At 36.4% G+C, this 23,841-nt stretch overlaps 1 protein-coding gene across 8 annotated transcripts in view; it reads right to left on the bottom strand.

Annotated features, from left to right (window-relative positions):
- Nucleotides 1-23,841, bottom strand: part of SNCA (synuclein alpha) — a 123,866-nt gene that overhangs the window by 88,645 nt on the left and 11,380 nt on the right. For all 8 annotated transcript variants that reach the window (XM_024574788.4, XM_024574789.3, XM_024574784.4 and 5 more), the window contains exons 3-4: nt 19,069-19,110; nt 15,032-15,174 (exon numbers count right to left, since the gene is read on the bottom strand). In XM_024574788.4, the coding sequence (XP_024430556.1) occupies nt 15,032-15,174; nt 19,069-19,110 (185 nt within the window). The remainder of the gene's footprint in view (nt 1-15,031; nt 15,175-19,068; nt 19,111-23,841) is intronic.

Consider the following 23,841-nt stretch of genomic DNA (forward strand, 5'->3'; position numbering starts at 1 on the left):
CTGATGAGTCCCGGCAGTGACAAATGCCACTCTCTTCCACAGTTTGCAGCCTTTCTCTCCCTCTCATCTTCTTTCAATGGACACCATACTTTCCTTGCTGAGGAAACACGTTTCATAGCTGTCGTTCTTGCATAAAAGGCAGAGGGAGGGGAAATTCCTTTTTCAATCTGTCTACACATTTCATTTTATTAGTAGTACATAAATTAAGAAAACTTTGAGTATATATTTGGATGAAAAATATGAAAAGTTGTTTTGGAAGGCATTACTTTCGAAGAATTGGATTGGTCAAAAAGTTGACTTAGTTTTTTCCATAAGATGGCTCTAGTAGTACTCAGTTGTCTTTAACGTCATTTGAAAATATTTTCTTAGACTGTATTGTGATAGTTGTCATATCACCGTGCATTTAAAAAAAATTAAGATTGGTGAACTTTTGTGCAGACATTTTAATATTGAAGGTGAAAGAAAATATGCAACATTTTTGGTGTGTTATGCTTTATTATTTCAAAAGAGGTTAAAACACAATTGAAACACAAAAAAGATTTGTGCAGTGTATGAAGAAGGTGCTGTGACTGATTGAACGTGTCAAAAGTGGTTTGCAAACTTTCTTGGTACTATTGACATTTTGGCCAAATAGTTCTTTGCTGTAGGGCTGTCTCATCACTGGACAATATTTAGCAGCACCCCTGGCCTCTGCCTACTAAAAGCCACTAGCAGGAGATAACTGACATACTCTCAATTTTCAAAAAAATAAATTTATTGGTGAAAATGGAAAAGGTGTCTTTTATTTAATGGAAAAATTAAATGGACTTCTTGGCCAACCCAATAAAACACATAGTGGAGAGTCAGGAGCAAATGATCATGCTTTTTAAGAGCAATAGGAAGCTTCCTAATCTTCTTTCTGGCATTTTATGCTCACCAACTGCCTAATATTGGATGCATGTGGTTCTGCCCATCTGTCCAACCGTCAGTGTAGTTTATGTGGTTTACTAAGAAAATATTTAATGCCATAGGAATAATGTACAGTGATAAGCAGTTTTAAGATACATAACATTTATGTCATGAGTGAAATGGTTGCTTTGTTTTCAAGGACAAAGTTAATGTTATGTATCTACATATAATCAACTAAATTGTTATAAAAATATGGAAAAGCAAGAACTATTATGACAAATATGAAAGATATAAGCAATTTCATTAGAATAGATTTGTATTTTATAATACACTCAATTATTAGTATGCACCAAAAGCACATGGAAATCTGGGACTGAATGATATCTTTACCATTTTATAGTACATTTCATGCAGTTTGTCTTTCAAAATTAAGATCAGAAATGCTGGGCAGTCAGGTTTTTTTAAGAAGACTGTATCATTTATCTTTACGTTCAGGAGAAGAAACAGTCTGCAATTAAATGAATAAAATTTATTTTATATGCACTTACTGAGTATTGGAAATGTGCTTGCAGCTCTGAAGAACATCAGGAGGTCCGCATAGCTGGAGGGCAGTGTACACGGAGAAAAGAGAAGGGAAGTAAGAACTTATTGAGGTTTAGATAATGTGGGGCCTTTAAAACAAAAGAAGGATTTGTGTTTCATTCTGTGTGTGATAGGACATCTTTGGGTGGTTGAAAGCAAGTGAAAAATCATTTGGTTTCTATCTTAAAAGAATTACACTGACTGGCTGAGAACAGACTCACAGGAATGTTTGAGTGCAGACAGGGAGATCAGTTAAGGGGCCTGGGAAGGAGTCTTGGTGAGATACGATGAAGGCCTGGCCTAGGGTGGTAGCAGTGGAGCCATATATTGAAATACAGGTAAACTGATTAATTAGCTAAAGGATTGGATGGAAGATGCAGAAGGAAAAGAATCAAGGATGCTTTCACGACTTTGGACCAAGCAACCAAGTATGTGTGGTATGTCTGCGACTGCTATGAGAGCTAAGTCAGATGAAACTGCTATGGCTTCCGGCAGCTAGGGACAGCTTCCTGGAGATGTTTGAGCTAAATTTTTAGCATCAATAACATTCGGAGAGGAGGCATAAAAACCTTCTCAAAAGTAAGGCAGAATTGGAAGTTGCACATTGTATTAAATATCTGGGAGGTATTTTAAAGATACTGTCAACCTGGACTGAAGAATGTTGTTGAATAATTGTAAGACATATAGCTGAAAAGGAAGGGAGGCAGGATAAAGAGGGACTTAAGTAACAGAATTAGGACTTGGAGCTTGATTCTCTAGATCGGGGGGTCAACCTCATTTTCAACTGGGGCCACATCAGCCTCACGGTTGCCTTCAAAGAGCCGAAATAATTTTAGGACTGTATAAACAAACTACTCCTTAACTGTTAAGGAGTTGAAATTACATTTGGCCCTTTGAAGGGAACTGCAAGGCTGACGTGGCCCCCAGTGAAAATGAGGTTGACACCCCTGTTCTAGATAGTATACCTTCAGTGGCAAATTTTCTAGAACTGATCTGGCCAGTAATAACCAAATTTCTAGCACACTGTATTAAAGGAAGTCTTGCCAAAAGCCATTTCATAGATTCCAAGATACAGATCAGTGTAGATGCATTTATAAAATGGTCCAACTCCGAGAAGGTCAAGCAGATTTCTAAGAAAACACAACGGTAAATTTCATCACGTGGTGTGTGTATGTGTGTGCACAGCGCACATACACATGCAACACGAACCTGCCATTCATCACATCAGCCAGGAATTCTCTCCCCCAAAAGGTAGTCCTTTGCAGTTTATTTTATAAAGGTACCAAGAGTTTCTAGTAAGAAGGTGGAATGTGTACAGGAGGGGAGAAATTTCATTCTTCTGATGAATAATGAAAACACAAATATTTGTTGGCTGTAAGAAATACCCTTTTTTCCCCTCAAATCTTTCCAGGTTACTTATATAAAAATAGGCACCTTAGGGAGTTTTTCCCCTACAGTGTTCATTTTTTTTATACACAGTTGACTGTATTCTTCACATCTGAAAAACTTTCTATTTGCACTACTTTATACTTCCAAATACATACACCGATGGCCCAATCCTTGTTTTGTTTCAAAAATCTTCGGTCTTAGGTCCAAAAATATAACTTATTTTAAAATGTGACCTTAGGCACTTGGAATGATCAGACTTGCTAGTTACCTTTAACACAAACTAGGACCTACTGACATTCAGAGGTTACAGGGAAGCCTGAAGAATATAAAGGCTGCCCAGTCTCGGTACAGGGACTTTTGTTCATATGCAAAATAAACAGACACTGGGGCTGGGGTTCTCTAATTTCAGTAGAATTAAAAGACTACAGTAAAAAGTCTACCAGAAAACTGCACTTTTACAACTTACTATCTATTATACCATATGTTGACAAAAACACTGAAAGGTTGCTTGTGAGCTCAGGGACTGGGCAAGCTGTGGGTAAAGCATGTTACAATGAATAAGCCAAAGTTTTGAGGATACATGAATGTAAGGATAACAGACTTCTGAGTCCAAAAGATTTAAAATAAGAGTTTGCAAAGTCAAATTTTGATTTTTCTGAGTAATTAGATACACTTGCCAATAATGAGATATCAAACAAATTATTCAATTTATTTGGGCATTACAACCCATTACTCCTGCAAAAATCATGGTAAAATTTATCTTAAAATATGGAAGTACAGAGAATTATTAGATAGCAAACCAGAAAACTGATGAAATGGCATTTTAATTAGGTTAGACCATCGGGACCAAGAGGAATGAATGAAAGAAGTGTATGATGACCACAACTTTTCAGAAGTAATACAAGACCGAGTTCTACGATACCTCAGTCAGAGCCGGTCTTGCTTGAAACTTGAAGAGGAGGTTGGATAAGACATCTGTAAGCAAGGTCTATAATATTAATTGACTAATATACACCTACACATACCGATCATGATTCACAGCCAGGTATCAATGCCTAGAGTTCAAGAAATTGCTCTCATCTATCAATATATTTCTGGTGATGCTTAGCACAGTATTTTACACATAGCATAAGCTAACTAATGTGGTCATATGAATGAATTGATAAATAGACAGGTGAATGAATAGCAAGTGCTATAACTATACCTGTACTTTTAAGTGCCTATGATAATAAGCTAAGATAATTTTCTTTTGAATAAGCTGAATAAATGTGAGTGGGAACTGGTATGCTAAAGATGAAAATTAGCATCTTCAAGTTCTAATTATGGTTAAAGCATCAGAATGCTTAGTCACATAAATGTCAAATAGTGTGAAATGTTATAAGTACTATTTATGAGACTTTTTGTTATAAATACACACTTGTTCAAGATAATTTAAAAATATGTAAGTAAGCGAAGGAAGACCACAAAATGTAATCCATGACCCAGAAATAGGCATTTCCTCAAGGACAATGAGGGAGGGCTTTCTGTGGTTGTTACAACCTCAGGGGAGCACCCCTGGCACTTAACAAGTAGGCCTGGGTTGGGACACAGCTCAGTGAATGAGACAGTTCCCCAGAGCAAAGGGTATCAGGTCAGAGATGCAAAGAGTTTCCTTGAGAAAAACCGGAGAGTCCAGGGAACTTACTGTAGATTTTTCTACACACATATATCGTGCACAGGTGTTTTTAAAATGAAAATAGATTATAGTATAAAAGCTGTTCCTATTGTTTTGTGATCTGTTCTTGTCACTTAATGCAGCAAGAACATCCTTCCACTCCATTAATTCTTCTTCTACACCAGCGTTTTAATGGCTACTCACCACTGTACAGATCAACCATAGTGCATTTAACTGAGTCTCTCTCTATTGTCAAACTTCTAGCCTTTTTTTTTTCAATTTTTTGTAACAATCAATGCTGAGATGAACATCCTCATATTTAAATTTGTGATCATTTAAACTCAGAAGTGAAATCCTTCAGCAAAGGATATACATAATTTCAGTACAGATTTTTACTATGTCTGCAAGAAAAATTTGAATCAATTTATTATCCAACCATTATTGGTGATTGAATGGACATCTCTAACATAAAATTTCTGAAAACGTGAAACACCAACTAAGGGCACTGTGACCCTGCGTAACACCTAGTCCCTTCCCTTTCCCACATATAAGTAGAAGGTGCAAGGATTGCTGGGAAATAAACTCACACCTGAGACAACAAACTAAATTCTTAAAGTCCAACTGCCATACACTTTCATTATTTTTCCACTAGTAAAGAATAAAAAGAAAGGAGGAGAAGAGGTCTTCGGGGAAAGAGATTTAAAGGAAAGTATCAGTGGAGCTTGCCTCTGTGTAGGCAATGGTGACCCAGGTTTGAGGATGTCTCTGAGCAGGGCAGAGGCACATCTCGGTGGGATGCCGCTTGAGGAGCAGGCCCTGCTGATCTGTCCCAATGCCCAAAAATGTGAGCAAACAACCATACAGGCACACGGGCTGACATAGCAGGTTGGAGAATTTAAGCTCACTCTCCCCATACACTCTGGTTAAAATAGAATTAAAAACAGGGTCTTAAAGATCATGCAGGGGTCAAATTCAGATGACCCTGAGGCTGTTCATTCTCTGAAACTATTACCATTTTAGAAAGTTCTGGCATGAAAAATTAGCTTCAGGAAAAACCCTCTGGCTCCCTTCAAATTAAGAACTTCCCTGTCTTTGGGTTTAAAATAAAGAAGCCAGAGAAGATGCCTCAGGCCATTTTCACAAATGCAAACTACTCAGACCTACCTCTCTCTAAGTCAGAAGGGAGCTTTATCAGGATTTAGCACAAAAGCCTCATAAGAATGAAGAGGGTCATGGGTTTTTTTGCGGGGGGGTTGTTTGTTTGTTTGTTTATTGCCTTACTGCAAGTGATCTTACAGAAAATGGCTGTAAAAGAATAGGGTTCAGATATGGGATGCTGAGTCCTGATAATCTTCCTCAATCTCTCTAATCCAGGACCTAAAAACTGGTTATTATTTAGAGAAGGAGGAAAAGGGTGGGTAGGGGCAGTTTCAGTTAGCCCAGGGAATCTCAAACCTGGGTTCCACAGAACACCCAGAACCCTTCTCCCAGGGTTTGGCATCCAAAAGGCATCAAGAGACAGCACCTATAACCCTAACCCACCAGAGTTCTGAGATTCTTTTTTCAGCTTAAAAGAGAAACTTTCTAACTTTGTTTATTCCAGTGTTTCCCCAAATCATTTTTTTCTAATTACAACGTGTGTGTAATATTTAACGGAATCACATTATTTTGGGAAAATCTGAGGACAAAGTGTAGTGTGACTTCATTTTATTTAGTTAAATAAAGTGAAATGTTTAAAGAATAGCTTTTCGCTCTTTGTGTTATACAATGTATTTACTAAATATCATCAAACTGTCAACAAATATGGAAAAGACTTTCTACAATCATTTATTTCATACAAGTCTCAGAGGAAAGGCAGTCTCTTCTTGGCAAAATATGTATTGTTTGATTTAGTGGTTTTTTAAATTACTTTATTGTTGTTCAGTTACAGTTGCCTGCATTCCATCCCCATTGGCAAAATATTTTAACTGTATAATGTATTACAGCTGATTGTTTATCTTTTGTCTGCATTGTTTCATTTAATTTACACTGTGATTCTGTGCAGTGGCCGGCCAGTTACAGATGAGTGGCTTTGGTTTAGAAAGGTTAAATGAGTTGCCAGAGGTCTGGCAATGTGTAATTGAACAAATTAAGCTAAAATCCAACCATTAAATAGATTCAAAACATTCTGAACTCATTTAATCCAACACTTTTATTTCACAGATGAGAAAATCTGTGTTCAGAGAGGCAAGAGGACCTCATCCAGCAAAGGAGACAGGTGAGACCAACTCCATGTTCCCTGACTTGAAACTCACGTCCTCCACGCACAGCCTCGCTTTCCCTGTATACGACTGAATCAAATGCTGCCGGTAAACCAAGAACCTCACAGGAAGATAAAAGCCAGCTGGCTGTCGTGGTGGATCTAAACAGATACAGAGCAGCCTTCTTTAGAACACTTAGGAACTGGCTTCACTTCAAACTCAAAAATGTTAATTCCCTTTTGTAGGAAGAATACTGTGGAAGAATTGTTATTAGAAGCAGTTATTACTATTTAGTGGAAATTATTTTTAAAGGAGCTACTGTACATGAGTATTAAAAATTAAAATAAAGCATTTTAAATAACACTCGATGCTTTGCATGGCAATTATATTAACCCTAAAACTCCACGACATAGTAAGAAGTGCATATTCTCAATTCTCCTAGAGACACTAATAATATACAATCCACGGAACAAAATCTAGAGCCTCAGATGAAGCTATATGACAAGGATTAAACCTGTGTGGCATTAGCGTATATTGAAAGAACGATTCTCCCGATAATCAGATAGCATAAAATGGATGTGTGAGCGTGTGGATTGGAGCTGATTTGCTATAATGGATTGTGAGACTTACACCGTTCCTTTGTAAGCATAGACAGTTAAGATCTATTTGAGGTCCTTAAGTTAGAAGTTCACATTTTTCTTTACAATCCATAAAGTTGCAACAGAATTTATCTTTATAAATTGAATTCCAAACAGATCCATGATAGTGTATTACTATGAGGAACACAAGAGAAAGGTGAGGTGGTGTCCACCTCTGATTAGGAAGATAAAATATTTATTTCTTCTTTTCCTTTTTTCACTTATTCACTTAATTGTTGAATAATGAATTATTCAACAAACATAATTATGATTTAGTGTTCTTTGCACTAATATACGACATAGCCTTAATAAGAATTAAATACTACTTTTGGGATGTTTATAAATATCTGTTAGTGACTCCAAAATCACCTGATAGATATCTAAGTTGTAACTTAAATATTCAAATGTTTGGTAAAGATTTAATAAAGCTCCTTATAAAAGAATTATCTTATGTCTGAGTTGACAAACTACTCATTTTCCCCTCACAGAAGAACAATTGGACTGATGAGACGGATCATCCAACCCTGGTCCCCATAATTACATATTTGCATGCAAAACACAACTGGTACCTCATTTACCTTATTTATATTTCTTGAATTCAAGAAAACATATTCTACCCTAGATTTTTTGTATATTTTGAATATCTGAGACCCATAGGACCTCTTTTTCTATTTTTCTCTTGACAAAGCAAACACATCAACAATTATCTTACTGATTATTAAAAAAACGAGAATCTAATTTTTGAAATAGAAAAAATCAAGTTCTTTCTTTTTAGGGACAAACAATTTGGTTATCATTGAAGCTGGGGATAAGAATACTGTATGTGATAATATATAAGCACATCTTAAGATCTGTTTATCTGTCACCTAAACATATTAATGTTATTTTTCTAGGTTCTCCATTGAATTACAAGGAGAAAATATGGCTCAGATGGTGATAGAAGTTAAAAAAAAAACCCACCTAAGTGTGAAATCATCCTGCATGTAATAGCATCTGATTAATAAAACACTATAAAATGTGTCATGTTTATATGCAAAGAGACATCATCAATAGATGTTAGCACCCGCACGACGAAGATGGGTTCGAAAAGCAGAATCATCACTCTCACTGCATTCAGCAGAATTATAATCCATCTTGAGCATATAAGCAGTAATAAACCAACAGCACAGATATGATTCAAAGCTGCTGTTAGTGTGCCTTGCAGCATTTCTATCATGCTCTTGCTGTAATACATTTCTTTAACAGACAATACTATCACCACAATCAGTTCTTAGAAGACTGAAATTGAATTTGCAATCATGTATATATTGCGTGGTTGTAATGCTTACAGATTATTAACCACTGCTTCTAGAGCTCAGTGGAAGTGTATTATGTCTCAACAGCTACAATATTATGGCTCTAATCTCTATATGTATGAGGTAATTTCATAGTATACTGACAAAAACAAAATTTAAAGTATAATGTGCATTGAAAAATAGGTCTCTCTAATTTCTAACAAAAACTGTTTTTTCCTCTATCATAGGGGAAACAAATAAATACATGTTCTCAAAGACGAGAGATGTCCCTTTGCCCCAGGGGAGAGCAGGCCAGTTGTCACCCCTGGCCTGCACAGTTTTGAAGGCAGGAGCCGTCCACGGATTACTCACTTTTGTGGTCCCCACCACACCCAGCTGAGCGTCCGGCACGTGTAAAGTGCCCATTCAATGACTGAATGCTACTGAATTTCAATAAAAACATAACTAAAAGCCTATGTTCCTTACCTCTTTATATAAAATTAAAATGTACTTTTCTATTTACAACTTTATAAGATTAAGGGTCATTATGTACCATGATTCATCTATCCCCAGGCAGTGAAATATATATTATTAGATACAAAAAAAGCCCATCATAATGGATGTGTTTCTAAGTGGAGACAGTGTATCTAACATTAGTAGGTTCTCAATGAGTATAAAATATTGATTTTTACATACCATGTGTCAAAATACTACTGATTTTATACATATATATATAGAAGCAATTTATTAGTTCTATTAGTTTTTTCTTTAATTACCACATTACTTTTTAATTAAAGATTACAATGCCATTAATAGTATATATCGTTCCCACCAGGAATACAAATCAGAGACAATTCATTGTGCCATAAATCTTTTAGTTTAGGTGTAAATATAACTAACAGTCACATTGGTTATTTTCTGAGATCAAGCACAAAGGCAAGAATCAAACTTTTAATTGTTTGATAAATATATTCATCATCTTTAACCATTTATGTTTTAATTTTTACAGGATTTTTCCATTACCATTTACCCTCCCATACCCTTCTCCCCCCCCCCCCCCCCCCCCCCCGCGCATCTCTCTCTGCCCGGCCGTCACCACACTGCAGTCTGTGCCTATGTACTATAAAATAAAGTAGTTTGCAATCTTGACATCTCCAAGTACCTGCTGATGAACAATGTCAAGATTACACCTATGATCCGTGTAAGCTTCTTCAAAGAAATCTGGACAGTTGCCTGTGACCTTTGGCTTATTTGTGAAGTCAACATAAAATGACTTAGCTGATGGGAACATCCACCATCTGATTAATCATTTAATCAGAAGGTCCATAACACTCAAGTGTTTAAAAATAAATTTGCATCAAGCTAAACATGAGAGCTCTAACAAGTCAAAGGAATTAAGCAGAGGGACGCTTAAATGTTATAGATCATAATGTCAAACCTGACATTTATCTATCCTGCTTTGTTTTATTCATGGCGCAGACACTTGGTTAGCTCTCCTCTTGTGAATTACAGCTGGATTACAGAGTATGCAGGTGTCTGTCCGTTTGAAATCTACATTGGTCTGTGCTGGAGATAGTAAACTGTTTATAATCTGATCCAATGTTCCCACATTGGCATTGTTTAGGAACTTCCTTCTAATTCTGAAGAAAATATAGAGAAAATATATGAACCTGAATATGGGAAAGATCTGAGGCTATAAATATTTCAATTTTTTCTTGCATGAAAGCTATTAATCTCTATGTAGATTGGTCAGTGCCTCCATGGAATGTGTTAATGAAGCTGACTGCAATACTATATTCTAGGTAGCAGACTTGTAGTTTATTCAAGACTTTCACTCTCTGTAAATCGAGAAAATAACAAAAATATAAACTTCAGGGATACAGAGGCTCCGACTCTTGCAAGGCACTCCAGAGGGCATGGAAGAGGCACACATTTGTCCAGCAAGGATCTGAGCAGAACCACATGCAAAGCACTCTTGAGGAGTTGAGATGAAACAGATGTTCTAGAGATGAGCTGTGTGTTTTAAACATGCTGGCACTAGAGAAGACCTCTTATCAAGTTCCTTTCTATATGTAATATTATTGGAACTAGGAGATCACTTGTTCTCAGTGGGAAACAAATTTTCTCCATGTAACATCACTGTTTATTTGAACTCAAAACTTGAATACCCCTGCGGATGCATTTGTAGTCTGTTTCTATGCCAATCAAATGAATGAGCTTCAGAAAAAAAATTATATGGCTGATAACCACTCTGTGCTCACAGGTAAAAATACAGATCAGAAGATGTATTATTCTGATATATTAAATGGAGAAGCTAATAATATTCAATAAATAAATTCTTAAAATTCAAGGCATCTTATTTATCCTTTAATCTAATAGCTTACAATTAGAAATTATTTTTAAGGGTAGCTTCATTTATGTGATGAAATTCACAAAAACACATAGGTATCTGTGGTTATTTCTCCCTGTTAACATCAAAAGGAGACATACACCAAATATAGCATGTCACAAAGAGATAAATTTAGCAAAACAAAAAACAAAAAAAGAGAGGCAAATGAAATATGAACTTACTAGAGCTCTTGGTTTAAATACAAACAAACCCAAAAAGAGCAAAATGGAAGAAAGACAGAAAAGAAGGGAGGGAGTGAGCAGAAGGAAGGAAGGAAGGAAGGAAGAAGGAAGGAAGAAAGCTTTGTCTACTCAATCAGAGTGATGGGCCAAATATCCTTAAAAGGCATGAAGGCTGAATGAACACTAGCACAGCCATTCCTCTTGAAGGGTTCCTGATCTTCCAGAGAGGCTCTGAGCACCTGGAGAATAGCGGCACCATGAATCCGCACAAGCTAACATTTAGTAGCCCTACTTGTCACATCCATCTTCTCCCAAACCTCATGAAATACATCACTAAATCTTGTTGATATTACCTTCTACATAGTCTTTGAACTAACCCATTTCTTTCCTTTCCCCCACCAACACTGTGTTTGATTGTATATACAGTCATCTCCTTTTTCCATCACAACCCACTAAATGTCCCTGGTTAGCACCACGAGCATCCTTTAACCTGTCTCCTTCCATTGAGGCAGAGACATCTTTTCAACATGTGAACTTACAACTTGACATAAAACTTGCTTAAAAAGCTTTAATAGGGTCCTTTATTCTTAAAATAATGACTAGCATTCTTGTTATAGCCAGCCATGATGTGGCCCCAGCCACTTCTCCAGTCTTTTCCTCCTAATTTCTTCTGGCTCCTGACACAGCCCTCTGTGATTTGCTACAGTCCCCTCAAAACACAGAACATTTCCTCATGTTTTCACTTTTGCCTGGAATGTTTTCCTTCAACTCTTGCTTGTTTATTAATTGCCAGTCATTTTTTCTCCCGTTCAGATCTCAGCTCAAGCACACTCCCTCGGGGAAGCCTTTGTGATGCACTCTCTTACCCCTGTCCTACAAGAGCTGTGTTAAGTTACCTTTTAGTTATTCTCAGTATTAGGTACTCCATTGCAGTTATCACAGTTAAAATTACACACTTATTATGTGGTGATTGGTATTGATCTTTATCACTAGAATATATGCTAAATGAAGAGATAAACAGGGTAAGGTTTTCTCATTATTTTAACCTCAATATCTCGCAGTTTCTGGCACACAGTGAAAAAGCATTATTTCTTAAAGCATGAGTTCCTCAATGGTGTCAGTAACAAATGGTTAAAGCAACAATAAATTGTTTATTTCCATTCACCAGAATCTCCTTGATCAGAAATTGAATGGTAAAATTAAATTATTTCAAATTTTCTAATGGACGAATTCAACCACTTTATTTAAACGCCCTAGATTTTTTTTGGGGGGGCATCCCATAGATGTGACCACAGTTACGTTATAGAAATTCAGAACTTTATTGCTAAATTGGGCTTTAACCAATTTCCTAGTGTAATTTCCTCATTAGATGAGAAAAGGTCTTAGCAGATCTGCAAAAGGTCGTCCCGCCAGTCAATGACAGAGCAGGGTGAAAGCCTGCCATTTCAACTCCAGTTCGGTGTCTTGTTTTGGTTTTGCCTACAACTATGTTGTGATTTCTAGGTTTTATGGCTTCATTTTTATATTAGAAATTTGTAAGAACCTCAAAGTACCCCAAAGAGGAAATCTCTCCAAATGATTAACTTTGTCACATCATTTAGATTTCTTCCTTAAAATATTAAAATAAATAGCAATATTCTAGAAGGGTAAAATGCAAGCCCAATTTTGTAAGACATAAAGCACTTTCATGCCTTGTTTGCACTTGACTTTGTACGCTTTAAATGGGGGGTGTGGGGTGTGGTACACGTTTCCCTGGTTTCTTAATATTCTAAAGCAAAGTATTTCTCCAGTTAAATCTGGTTGTCATACATCAGTTTATAAGAACCCAAGGAAGCTAGTTTATGAGGAAGTGCTTGGGGCAAAGACGTAATGGATGGGAAAGCACTACAGGTGTCCAGTCTGTTCCAGCTGTCTGTGTGAACTTGGACTGCTTACAGCCCCTAGGAGATTTCACATTTCTCAACTATAATCAGGGGATTGGTCCCAGTCATGGGCTCTGTCTGTCAACAGCCTTTCACGATCCCACTCAGCCTTTGGTGTGTGTATGGGAGTGTGCATTTTCGGGAGAAAGACGGTGCATAGCTTCTATTAGATTGGCCAAAGGGTCTGAGACACCAAACAGGTTAATTATCTCTATACTAATACCTGAAGTCTCCTGTAGCTTTTGAAAGGTAATAAAGCCATAAATGTAATTTTGACTTCATATAAAAAATGGGAATTAGTATAATTACTAGCACAAGTGATAAGAGTGTTTGAAAAGCATATTCTGCACAAAGGAGCACTACCATTATCAGCCACACACTAAGTGTTAGCTGAAGAACCTCACTAGGAGCCCAGTCCACATTTTCCATAATGAGCATCAATTGCCCCAGACAGTGTAACTCCATGCAATAAAACCTACATATGTTCAGGTTTTTAGCCCTGTCTTTACATTATCAGTGTTCCCATGACCCATCAAGGTAGGCCTGCCGCACAGGATTACATGGAGTGGAGACAACTCAGAGCAGGTCGCCAGCAAACGAGGCTACTTTCTTACCATTTTCATGATATCTACTCCAAAACTTTGTCAGTTAAAACTTTTGGACGCCTGAATAGCCACAGTTGCTATGCTATCTCTATTATTATTAAAGACACAAAAGTGAAAGTCACTTTGTTTATTTACTTATCTCCTTTCTTCCCTTTCCCCTTAATTTAATAAATAGGCATCAACTGTCCACTACATGCCAGTCATGTTTCTGGACCCTTGTGAAATATCGGTGAACAAAATATATTCTGCCTACATGGTACTTAAAGCAGAAATAAAATAAACAGCATACATAAAAAATAACTTGCTTACTATTTTAAAGGTGATAATGCTTTAGCAAAAAAGGAAAAAAATAAAGACTGGGGAACATCAGGATTACCACAGGTGAGGAGAACGGTGCCCACTGCAAACAGGTGCAGCAGGCGTCACTGAGAAGGTGTCATCGAACAACGGCATGAGGAGTGAGGGAGTTGGCCAAGCGCAAGGTCTTGGGGAAGAGCTTTTCGGACAGAGGGAGGAGCCAGGGCAAGGGAATGCTTGACTTGTTCAAGGAATAGCATGGAGGCCACTGTGGCAGGGAACGAGCAAAAATCATTCTGCTACTGTGGTCATTACATTTATAAAATGTTATCCTACATTTGACACCTTGTTTTCTATTAGTTTTCTGATTAAAAAGAGAGCCATGATATATTTTATATAACTGTACTACAGTCATAGTTGGATCAAGAATGCAAAGTCAAAATTCTTCTGAGAATTTTAAAATCACCCCAAAACCATGATTTCTGATTGTGATGCATTTTAATTACCTCAGTTCCCAGAAATATATTTGGCAATAAACTGTTACATGATATTTAAACACGTCATATAATAGGATATCATTACAAAGACATCAAGTAAAAGATCTTCATTTTGAAAATTGAGAAACTAGGCACAAAGTGATTTGTTATATTCCGATAAAGAGAAATTCCGAGATTCATAGCCAACATGAAAGCACCCATTCTTTCTGAAATGTCACTGTTGCATTTATAACAGCGTTCATTTCATGAACTTTCCTCCAGAAAATGAAACAATCATGGTTATTGTACAATCTTCATGGTGTTTAGCTGGGTTGGTACCTCAAAAAACAATACTCATACAAAAGTAGTACTTTTTGTTGGGGGGGGTCAGCCATCCCTCCCAAGTAAGCATCTTACAACTGTCGAGAGCCTTGCACGAAAACACGCTGTGACCTCACAGGCTGCAAGTGCAACGCAAGATGTGCACGGCCATACCTTGCCCAGCTGGTCCTTTCTCCCAAAGCCAGTAGCGGCTGCAATGTTCCCTGCTCCCTCCACTGTCTTCTGCGCAACTGCTGTCACCCCTGTCACCACCGCCTCTCCGACATTTGTCACTTGCTCTTTGGTCTTCTCAGCCACTAGGATAAATCAAGAGCAATAACAGATTAAGAGATGATGGAATGACAGCAACTTAAAATAATCTTACTTCCACTAGCTGTCAAGTTCTGAAGACCTCTATTTACAACACCATAGACAGCTGAAGGGTCCGAAGAAATAAAGGCTATAGAGATTTCTAAGTGAGTGTGGAGCCAAATATTAAATCTTTGCTAAGATATTTTGGTTTGATCACTAGAAGGTGCTTCACGTTTGATGACCACAAATTTATTGCCATGAGCAACGTGAGTTTGGTTTGCCTTTTATTAAGGAAAGTTTGCAGGAAGCTATGCTTACAGGTACAGTTGCACTCGCAGCAGACTCAGCTTGAAATTTGTTTCTTTATTTCAATTTCAGTGCCAATTCTTTTATCTCACCGAAAAGATTCATTTTCACCACACGTTCTGAGGCACATGACACACCCATGCTCACAAACACCACTATCGGAAAAAAACAGCACAGTAAGGAATGATCATGTGGGACCTCTGAGCCTTCCTTAAAACTTCAGGTAGTTGAAACAGAAGGGCTCTCAATAATGATTGATTTTGCAGAGGTTTGTTGAACATACTTAAAATTTATTTTCAGAAACCAAATTAAAATATGGTTCTTCAGTAGACTTTTTAACATAAGTTTAGAAAATGTTTAGTAAATTTAACAAAATTTAGAAAACAGTATCAGTAGTTTAGGATTGGATTCAGAAGCAGAGACTTAATCTTATATCAAAAATTCTCAAAGATACTCTTTGACATAATTGCTGAATTAATCTTTTCATGTTCCCTGCATGAAATTACCAAATAAAGAAAGCACAAATGGCCCTGGCTGGCGTGACTCAATGGGTTGAATGCTGGTCTGTGAACCAAAGGGTCGCCAGTTTGATTCCCAGTCAGGGCACATGCCTGGCCTGCAGGCCAGGTCCCCAGTAGGGGGAGTGCAAGAGGCAACCATACAGTGATGTTTCTCTCCTTCTCCTTCCCCCTCCCTTCCCCTCTCTCTAAAAATAAATAAATAAATATATTTTTAAAAAGCACAAATGAAAAAGGCTGTTCTGGTTAAATAAAGAGCTCTATGAAAGGGAGTCAAAGAACAAGAGAATATGTTCTTTTAATAATTTCAAAGTCAATACAGAAATAAAACACCCTCCCTTCCTCTAAACCTTGTAACATTTTGCTCATAAAACCTAGGCCTTGTATCTCTTATTGCTACCTATGCATTGTTCTTCTTGTCTTCTTTTTGCCCCACAAACTCATTTTTTGTCTGCTTTTTTCCCCATGTTTCAGGAAACTGGGGGTTGGGGTGATATTTTTTTGCAGACTATATCCTAACCAAACAGAGACACCTTTATTTACTATGCTTTGTGCTCGTATACATCCTCTCCAGATAATTCCCAGTCTGGGGAACCCATGGAGTTCTACCGTGTCAGCTGCTAGGTCTTATGTGTTAGTCACATGATTACTGTACAGATTTCATGTTACCAGTTGGGCAAGGCCAATGATTAAACAATGTGGATGGACAAAGCAACCGGGTTTCAAATATACTAGGTTGTTGAAGCTATGGGGGTCTGTAAGGATGAACAGGCCCACTCCTGGTCCTAGGCAATGGGGGAGGAAAGGAAGTGGCCCTAGAGTCTAAAACCAGGAAGAGCACCAGCAGGTGTTGCTGGATATTGGCCTTTTACCACCTCTGGGATTGCGGCTGCCCCCTAAGGAGTAAGGGCTGTTCTCAATGCGAAGTCCAATTAAAATGCCAGGGAAAAGCTGTACTAGAGATTTCATGTTTTTAAGCATTTCTAGAATGTTTATCCATTAAAAGTAGTGAATACTGTGCTCGAGGTTGTCATTTTTTTCCCCAAGAACATGAATAGAAAATTTTGCTTGATAATTAACATTTTCTTGTTACAAAATCACAAAGACAAAAGTAATTTTTTATGTTTTTACAGACTCATAATTTTTGCCAACCATTTATTTTATAATATTTAATTATTTATATATAAATATATGTAAACCTTAATCCATTTTAATGCATATAAACTGCACAATAAAATGTAGTTTGTACTTTACATTTTCATTAGGTTTTATCATTATAAGAATAAGTAAATTAGTTACATTACAAAATGACAGGGTATACATGTAATAATAATAAATACATTTTAAAAACTTTCTGTAGGACTTGATTTATCTAGTGGATTTAACCATTAACCTTGACCCTTATTTTCCCGTTAAGCCTTTTACACTGTTTCTCTGTTCACTGACATCTCAAGCAAAGGGTGAAAAATAAAAGGAAAAGAAACACGTTCAACGTGGTACATTTTGCAACTAATAAATGCATTTTATTAAGGGAAAAACCTTACAACCAGGGTCAAAAAGGATACTTCCTTCCCAACCAATTGATGGTATCATATTTTAAAACGCTCATTTTTTCCTCCAAATGTGCCAGTCTTTCCCACTGGGCTCAGAGAGCCCCATCTGGCCAGGGGCCTTCGTCCCTCTCAGACAGCCCTGTTTGCTTAGCAAATTCAAGCTGGTGTTAAAATTAAAACCCACCTCAACTATCAAATTTCATCAAAACCTCTCCTCTCCACAAGTGTCCTCATTCCCGCTCCTGTGATCCCCATGAAATTTTAAATATATGTCTACTATTGAACCCTTTACAATGCACCAGTTATTCCTAGTACCTCTATCTCCACCGGTGTGTTTTGAGTTCTTCAAATCAGAGATCCTGTTCCATTTTTCTTTATACTTAATGTCACAGTATATACTCAATAAATAATTTGGAATTCATTGAAAGGAATTTTCTGTATATCTGTAATTAATATATTAACACCAATAATTAAATTTATATTTGACTTTAACTAACTTAATAATATTCTAGGGAGGAAAAAGGCACCAACTTTTAGAACAGATATAGTAAGTCTAACCTTTAACATGAAGCAAAATTATACAATTAAGATCTAGTTTTGAACTGGTATACAAATTAAAAATTTGGAGAAAATAAAGAAAAGTATATTATAAAGCAATTTAGTAAGAAACTTGAAATTAGAACATGTTGAAAATTAAGTGTATTCATTACATGTAGTAAATTTCTTTTTATAAGAATCAAAGCCTTCAGAATATCTCCAATAGTAGGAATTTCTTTACACCATATGTTTATTAGGGAAAAATGAATAAGCTGATATAATTTATTTTTTTGATTTTTTTAGCATCATATATTTTTATTTATGATGACTTTATTGGTATCAGTAATAGCTTTTTCCATGTCTTAATACTTCTGATAATAATAATATTATAATAATATATAACCTAACTTGTAACCTTATCCCAAAGCTCTTTAGTATATGTTCTTATCTTTAGTCTATGTATTTTCTTTTCTTTTTATTTTTTTGATCTTTAAAGCAACTTCAAAGATGCCATTAAGTCCAGATTAACTACACTATCATGTTTTCCTATAATATGATACATGAAGGTGACAACTGAAATAATAATGTCCTGACATAAAAAAAGATGGGGTTTTGGTAGTTTTCTGGATTTTATCTTGGGGTTACCTAAGTGAGAGGATTTATTTTCCTCGGATTTTATAGGTAGAAAACTCCTGGCCTAAGTCAGAATATTCGATTTCTATACTACTTTGTAAATTAAACATAGCTGGTCATTTCAGAGTCGTCATTCTTGACAGTTAAATATATTCTTTGATCTATTCATAATAAATATTTATCTGTTTAAACATATTTAATAAAGACAAGATTACGCAGAGCTGGTTTTCCTTAGACCGCTCCTCTACAGGTGCGGCGGCTGCTCACAACTACATCCTGAATGACCGGCCTGGGTCCCCGCAGCTCACAGGGCGCTGCCCCCCATCCCTGGGTGTAAGCCGGTGGAGCTTACCTGTTGTCACACCATGAACCACTCCTTCCTTGGTTTTGGAGCCTATTAAAAAAAATTCAAAACGTAAGTCTCAAACTGGATTTACATTGCTAATATCTTATTTTAAATATAACTAATCAAAACAAAATTTCAATCTGTAGAAGCCCATATACAAAGATACCTTGGGGCCAAAAAACCTAAACCAATGAAATCCAGCCCTCACTACAAGTAGGAGGAAGTAAAGGCCACAGGAGGTTCTCTCCAGTGAAGGATTTGGCACAAATGATGACTTTTTATCCCCCGGTGTCCCACTGCACATATCACCTCACAGAGAGAGGGGGAACAAAAGGTGAGGTGACAGTGGGCCTGGGTGGGAAGACGATTTGGAGACGCTCTGTGACAGGACAGTACAGCAGCTCAGTCACCCAGGAAACACAAGTAGAAGTTGGGGAGAGGAAACCAACATTTGTTGAACACTGGTTATGTAAAAGTCATTTTATATCTATCTCATCTTATTTGATATTTGTAACATCCAGTTCTTATACGTGCATTTTGTTCATTTTACATATGAAAAAATTACAAATAAAAATAAATATTTGTCTAAAGTTGCACAGGTAATAACTGGCTACAAGCGCATTCAAATTAAGGTCTCAGGGACCCTAAGCTCATACTCATTCCACTGAGCCAGGTGAACCTTGAGAAGGAATAGATTATTTTATCATTCAAGTATTGCTAATGCTAGTTTCAAGATGGGGAAAAATAGGAACTTCCCCCAAATTTTGACCAGCTTTTATGCAAATAATTTATTAATATTTGTCATTAAAACTACATTTGTTAACAATTTTATTTATAAGCTTTCTAATGTTAGAGTTTTCAAGTGCAATTCATGACAATATTTTAATAAAATATTTTTGGAGAAAAATAACAAGGAATTGCAGATTCACTTGAGAACCACACTATAAGTCAAACAACGTAATTCTAACAGACATAGGAGAATATAAAGAAATGAAAACAAAATCTGTGAAATGATTTAAACCTATATTTGGACATTAAGATTGTTACCAATCTTTAGTTTAAAAAATGCACTCTTTTGCCAAGCCTTACTAAGTATACTAGGAATAACTGTAAATACACTTTAAATGAAAGGAAAAAAATACAAGGGAGCTTCAGTTTCCTTATCAACATAATTCCTACATCAGATTAATCATGTAATGTCTAAGAAGCTGGTTCATAAACTGGAGAGCAGGGCAGAATTACCTGGGTGGAACTGAGGTAAAATTGTTGACTACTGAGCTGGAGCCTCAATTGTTCAGTAAATAACAGGTACAGACATTCGCCTCATGTAACGACTCTCATGATCTAAGTCAGGTAACTCATAGACCGAATCTGAGAAACACTGGTCTGAGGCAGTTTCTAGTTCCCAATTTACTTAAATTTAGAAATACATACCTATAATTTAAATACTATAATGATCAGTAAGATAATCTAAATAAATATGAAGAATCATTAAAAATGTTCTTTGAATATATTTATAAAAATAGATAAATATGACATTAAGTGAGATTTGCATGCATTATATTTAAATTTATACCTTACAAAATAGTCAAGGAAAGCTTCTACACTTAATAAAATTATTTAAATATATTTAAGAACTTCTAACTTCTGAATATTTAAAACCTCCACTGGAAACAAAACATCATGTGTGGATCAAGAAACCGTGGTACACTTACACCATGGGATACTATTCAGTGGAAAGTAAGAAGGAGCTCCTATCCTTCAAGACAGCATGGATGGGACTGGAGTATTATGCTAAGTGAAATAAGCCAGGCAGTGAAAGACACGTACCATGTGATCTCATCTATAAATGGAACCTAATCAACAAAACAAGCAAGCAAGCAAAATATAACCAGAGACATTGAAATAAAGAACAAACTGACAGTAACCAGAGAGGAGGGGTGAGGGGGATAACAGGGGAAAGATGGGGAAGGGTTGCCAAAGAACATATATAAAGGACACTTGGACAAAGCCAAAGGCGGGTAGGATTAAGGGTGGAAGGTGGGGTTGGGTGGGGGAGGGGAAAGTGGTGGTGGGAAAATGGAAGGAACTGTACCTGAACAACAATAAAATAAATATATATATATATTTTTAAAAGAAAATAAAACATAAATGAGTATTTGAGATTTTGCTTCCTAGCATATATATTCAATTTTGGCCCAAGTAAACTCAAAATTCTCAAAAAAACCCCTTATAGTTTTGTACTTAAGAACATAAGCCCTGGATTCAGATTCTCTGTATTTAAATATTCACTTCACCACACAGTAGTCAAATATACATCATTTGGTCAACATGAAGATCAGAGGAAATATGTAAATATCTTAAAACAGTGTTTAGTACATAGTAAATAATTTTAAATAAAACTGTTATTGTTTGCATACAATATTTGTAAAGGAATTTGCAGTTTAAAACAAATGAAAAATCACCAAGTCATAAATTCATATAAATGAAATGGTGCAGATATTAAATATGTTTATAAATACAGGATTGGTTACACACACAAACACATATATGATGTCCTGTGTGTGTGTATACTTTGCAGGCAATGCTCACTTTGAACAGTACCATAGGATAATAAAATGATTGTGTATAAGCTAAGTTGAAGTTGTGGAATGTGATTTTAATAATAAATGAAAAAAATTACAATTAAACAATGGTAAGGATTACCATTGTTCCATGACCTTGAACTTTTTTTTGTCACAAAATTAAACAACTCTAAGAGGACATACAGGTGGCCAATAGATATATGAAAAGATGCTCAATTTCACTAATCATCAGAGAAATGTAAAATAAAACCACAATGAGATACCATCTCACACCTCTCAGAATGGCTTTTATCAATAAATCAACAAACAATAAGTGTTGGTGAGGATGTGGAGAAAGGGAGCCCTTTTGTACTGTTAGTGGGAATGCAGACTGGTGCAGCCACTGTGGAAAGCAATATGGAGATACCTCAAAAAATTAAAAAGGGGTCTGCTTTTTGATCCAGCAATCCAACTTCTTGGAATATATCTGATGGAACCTAAAACACTAATTTGAAAGAACATAAGTACCCCTATGTTTATTGCTGTGTTATTTACAGTCACCAAGATAGCAGGCAGCCTAAGTGTCCATCAGTAGATGAGTGGGTAAAACAACTATGGGATATTTACACCAAGGAATACTACTTGGCTGTAAAAAAGAAAATTTTACCCTTTGTGACAGTATGGATGGACCTGGAGAACATTATGCTAAATGAAATAAGCCAGTCAGAGAAAGAAAAATATGTGATTTCATTCATATGTGGGATCTAATGAACAAACTGAACAGGCAAAATACAGACAGACTCATAGAAGGAAAGCAGGGTGACAGCTAAGTTTGGGGGATGTGAGAGGGTTGAGAGATGTAGCAAAAAGGAAAAAGGAGTCACATACATGGCCAACGAACGGTGTGGTGATTGAGGGGGTGGGGGAGGAGGTTATAAGGGGATTAAACAATAATGGGAAAAAATTAAAAATTTTCAAAAAAACCCCTCTTAGTATACTGTAATTTAATACATTGAAATTTCAAGTGTTTTATTTCTTTGTGAAAAACTTAAGAAGTAGTTTAAACTCTGCTTGTCTTTTTCTTCTTATTGTAAGTGTATAACTTCTTATATGGAGCGAACATCTTTTCTAGGCCTTAGAAAATTTGTAAATTTGTAAACTTGAATCAGTTTCCCAAATGTTACCCTTTGTACTTTTAATGTCATCTCTGACTATTCTTTTAACATGAGATGTTGCAGGGGCACCACTTCCTCTGATGCAACTTCACCGCAGGCATCACAGCCACTTTTACGTGTGTTGATACTGTCCCTTCATTAAGCTTCTCTGGCTGCACATCTAGAGTGTTGTGAACTCTGGCACTGTCAATATTCCCAGTCAGCTAGTTCATCCATAAACAAATGTATGCTTGAATCAAATTCCACTTCCAGCATCTTTCTCTTTATTTCTTTGCTGCACTTTCACCATCTTGGGCCAATTTCCTCTTTTGATTATGTATTTTTGCGAAATATCCCATGGATCTTTTTTCACTGCATGCAGCAACACAACCATGTGCTTTGCTGTCTATAGGAACTGAATAGATGTTCAGTGACCAATCACCAACAGACTTTGAAAGAAGCCATGGGATCTGGTCATGTATCATAATGTGTTTCTGCTATTTATATAGTAACCTGCGGGCTTATGAGCTAAGAGCAGTTTGTACTTTATGCAGCCACTCACAGTTCATGTGTCATGGTAACAGAAATTTGAACTGTGTTGTCAGGGACTGGTGTTTTTAATTAACTATGGTGACTGAATAAGTGTATCCTGGAACTATGTTAAGTGAAAATAGTCTGTATTTGATAGATTATTTCTTATCACTATCCACCCATCACCTCTTGGAATTCATATTTTTTAACATGACTAAATGATTAGCAAAAAGAAACATGTAAGAGTTGGTCTGTAGTCTTTCCTTGCTTCCTCAGTAGTACCTGAGGATTGACCTTTGACTATATGGTGGAATGTATCCTGAATCAAACATAAATGATGAATAAGAGAGGTGAAAGAGGATATCCCTGTCTTGTTCCCAATCTCAAGGGGAATGCTTGTAGTTTTGCCCACTGAGAATGATGCTGGCAGTGGGTTTGTCATATATGGCCTTTATTAAGTTTAGGTATGTTGCGTCTATTTCCACTTTGCTAAGAGTTTTTATCACAAATGGGTCCTGGATTTTATCAAA

Source organism: Desmodus rotundus, chromosome 4, assembly GCF_022682495.2.
Source record: "Desmodus rotundus isolate HL8 chromosome 4, HLdesRot8A.1, whole genome shotgun sequence".
Classification (NCBI taxonomy): domain Eukaryota; kingdom Metazoa; phylum Chordata; class Mammalia; order Chiroptera; family Phyllostomidae; genus Desmodus; species Desmodus rotundus.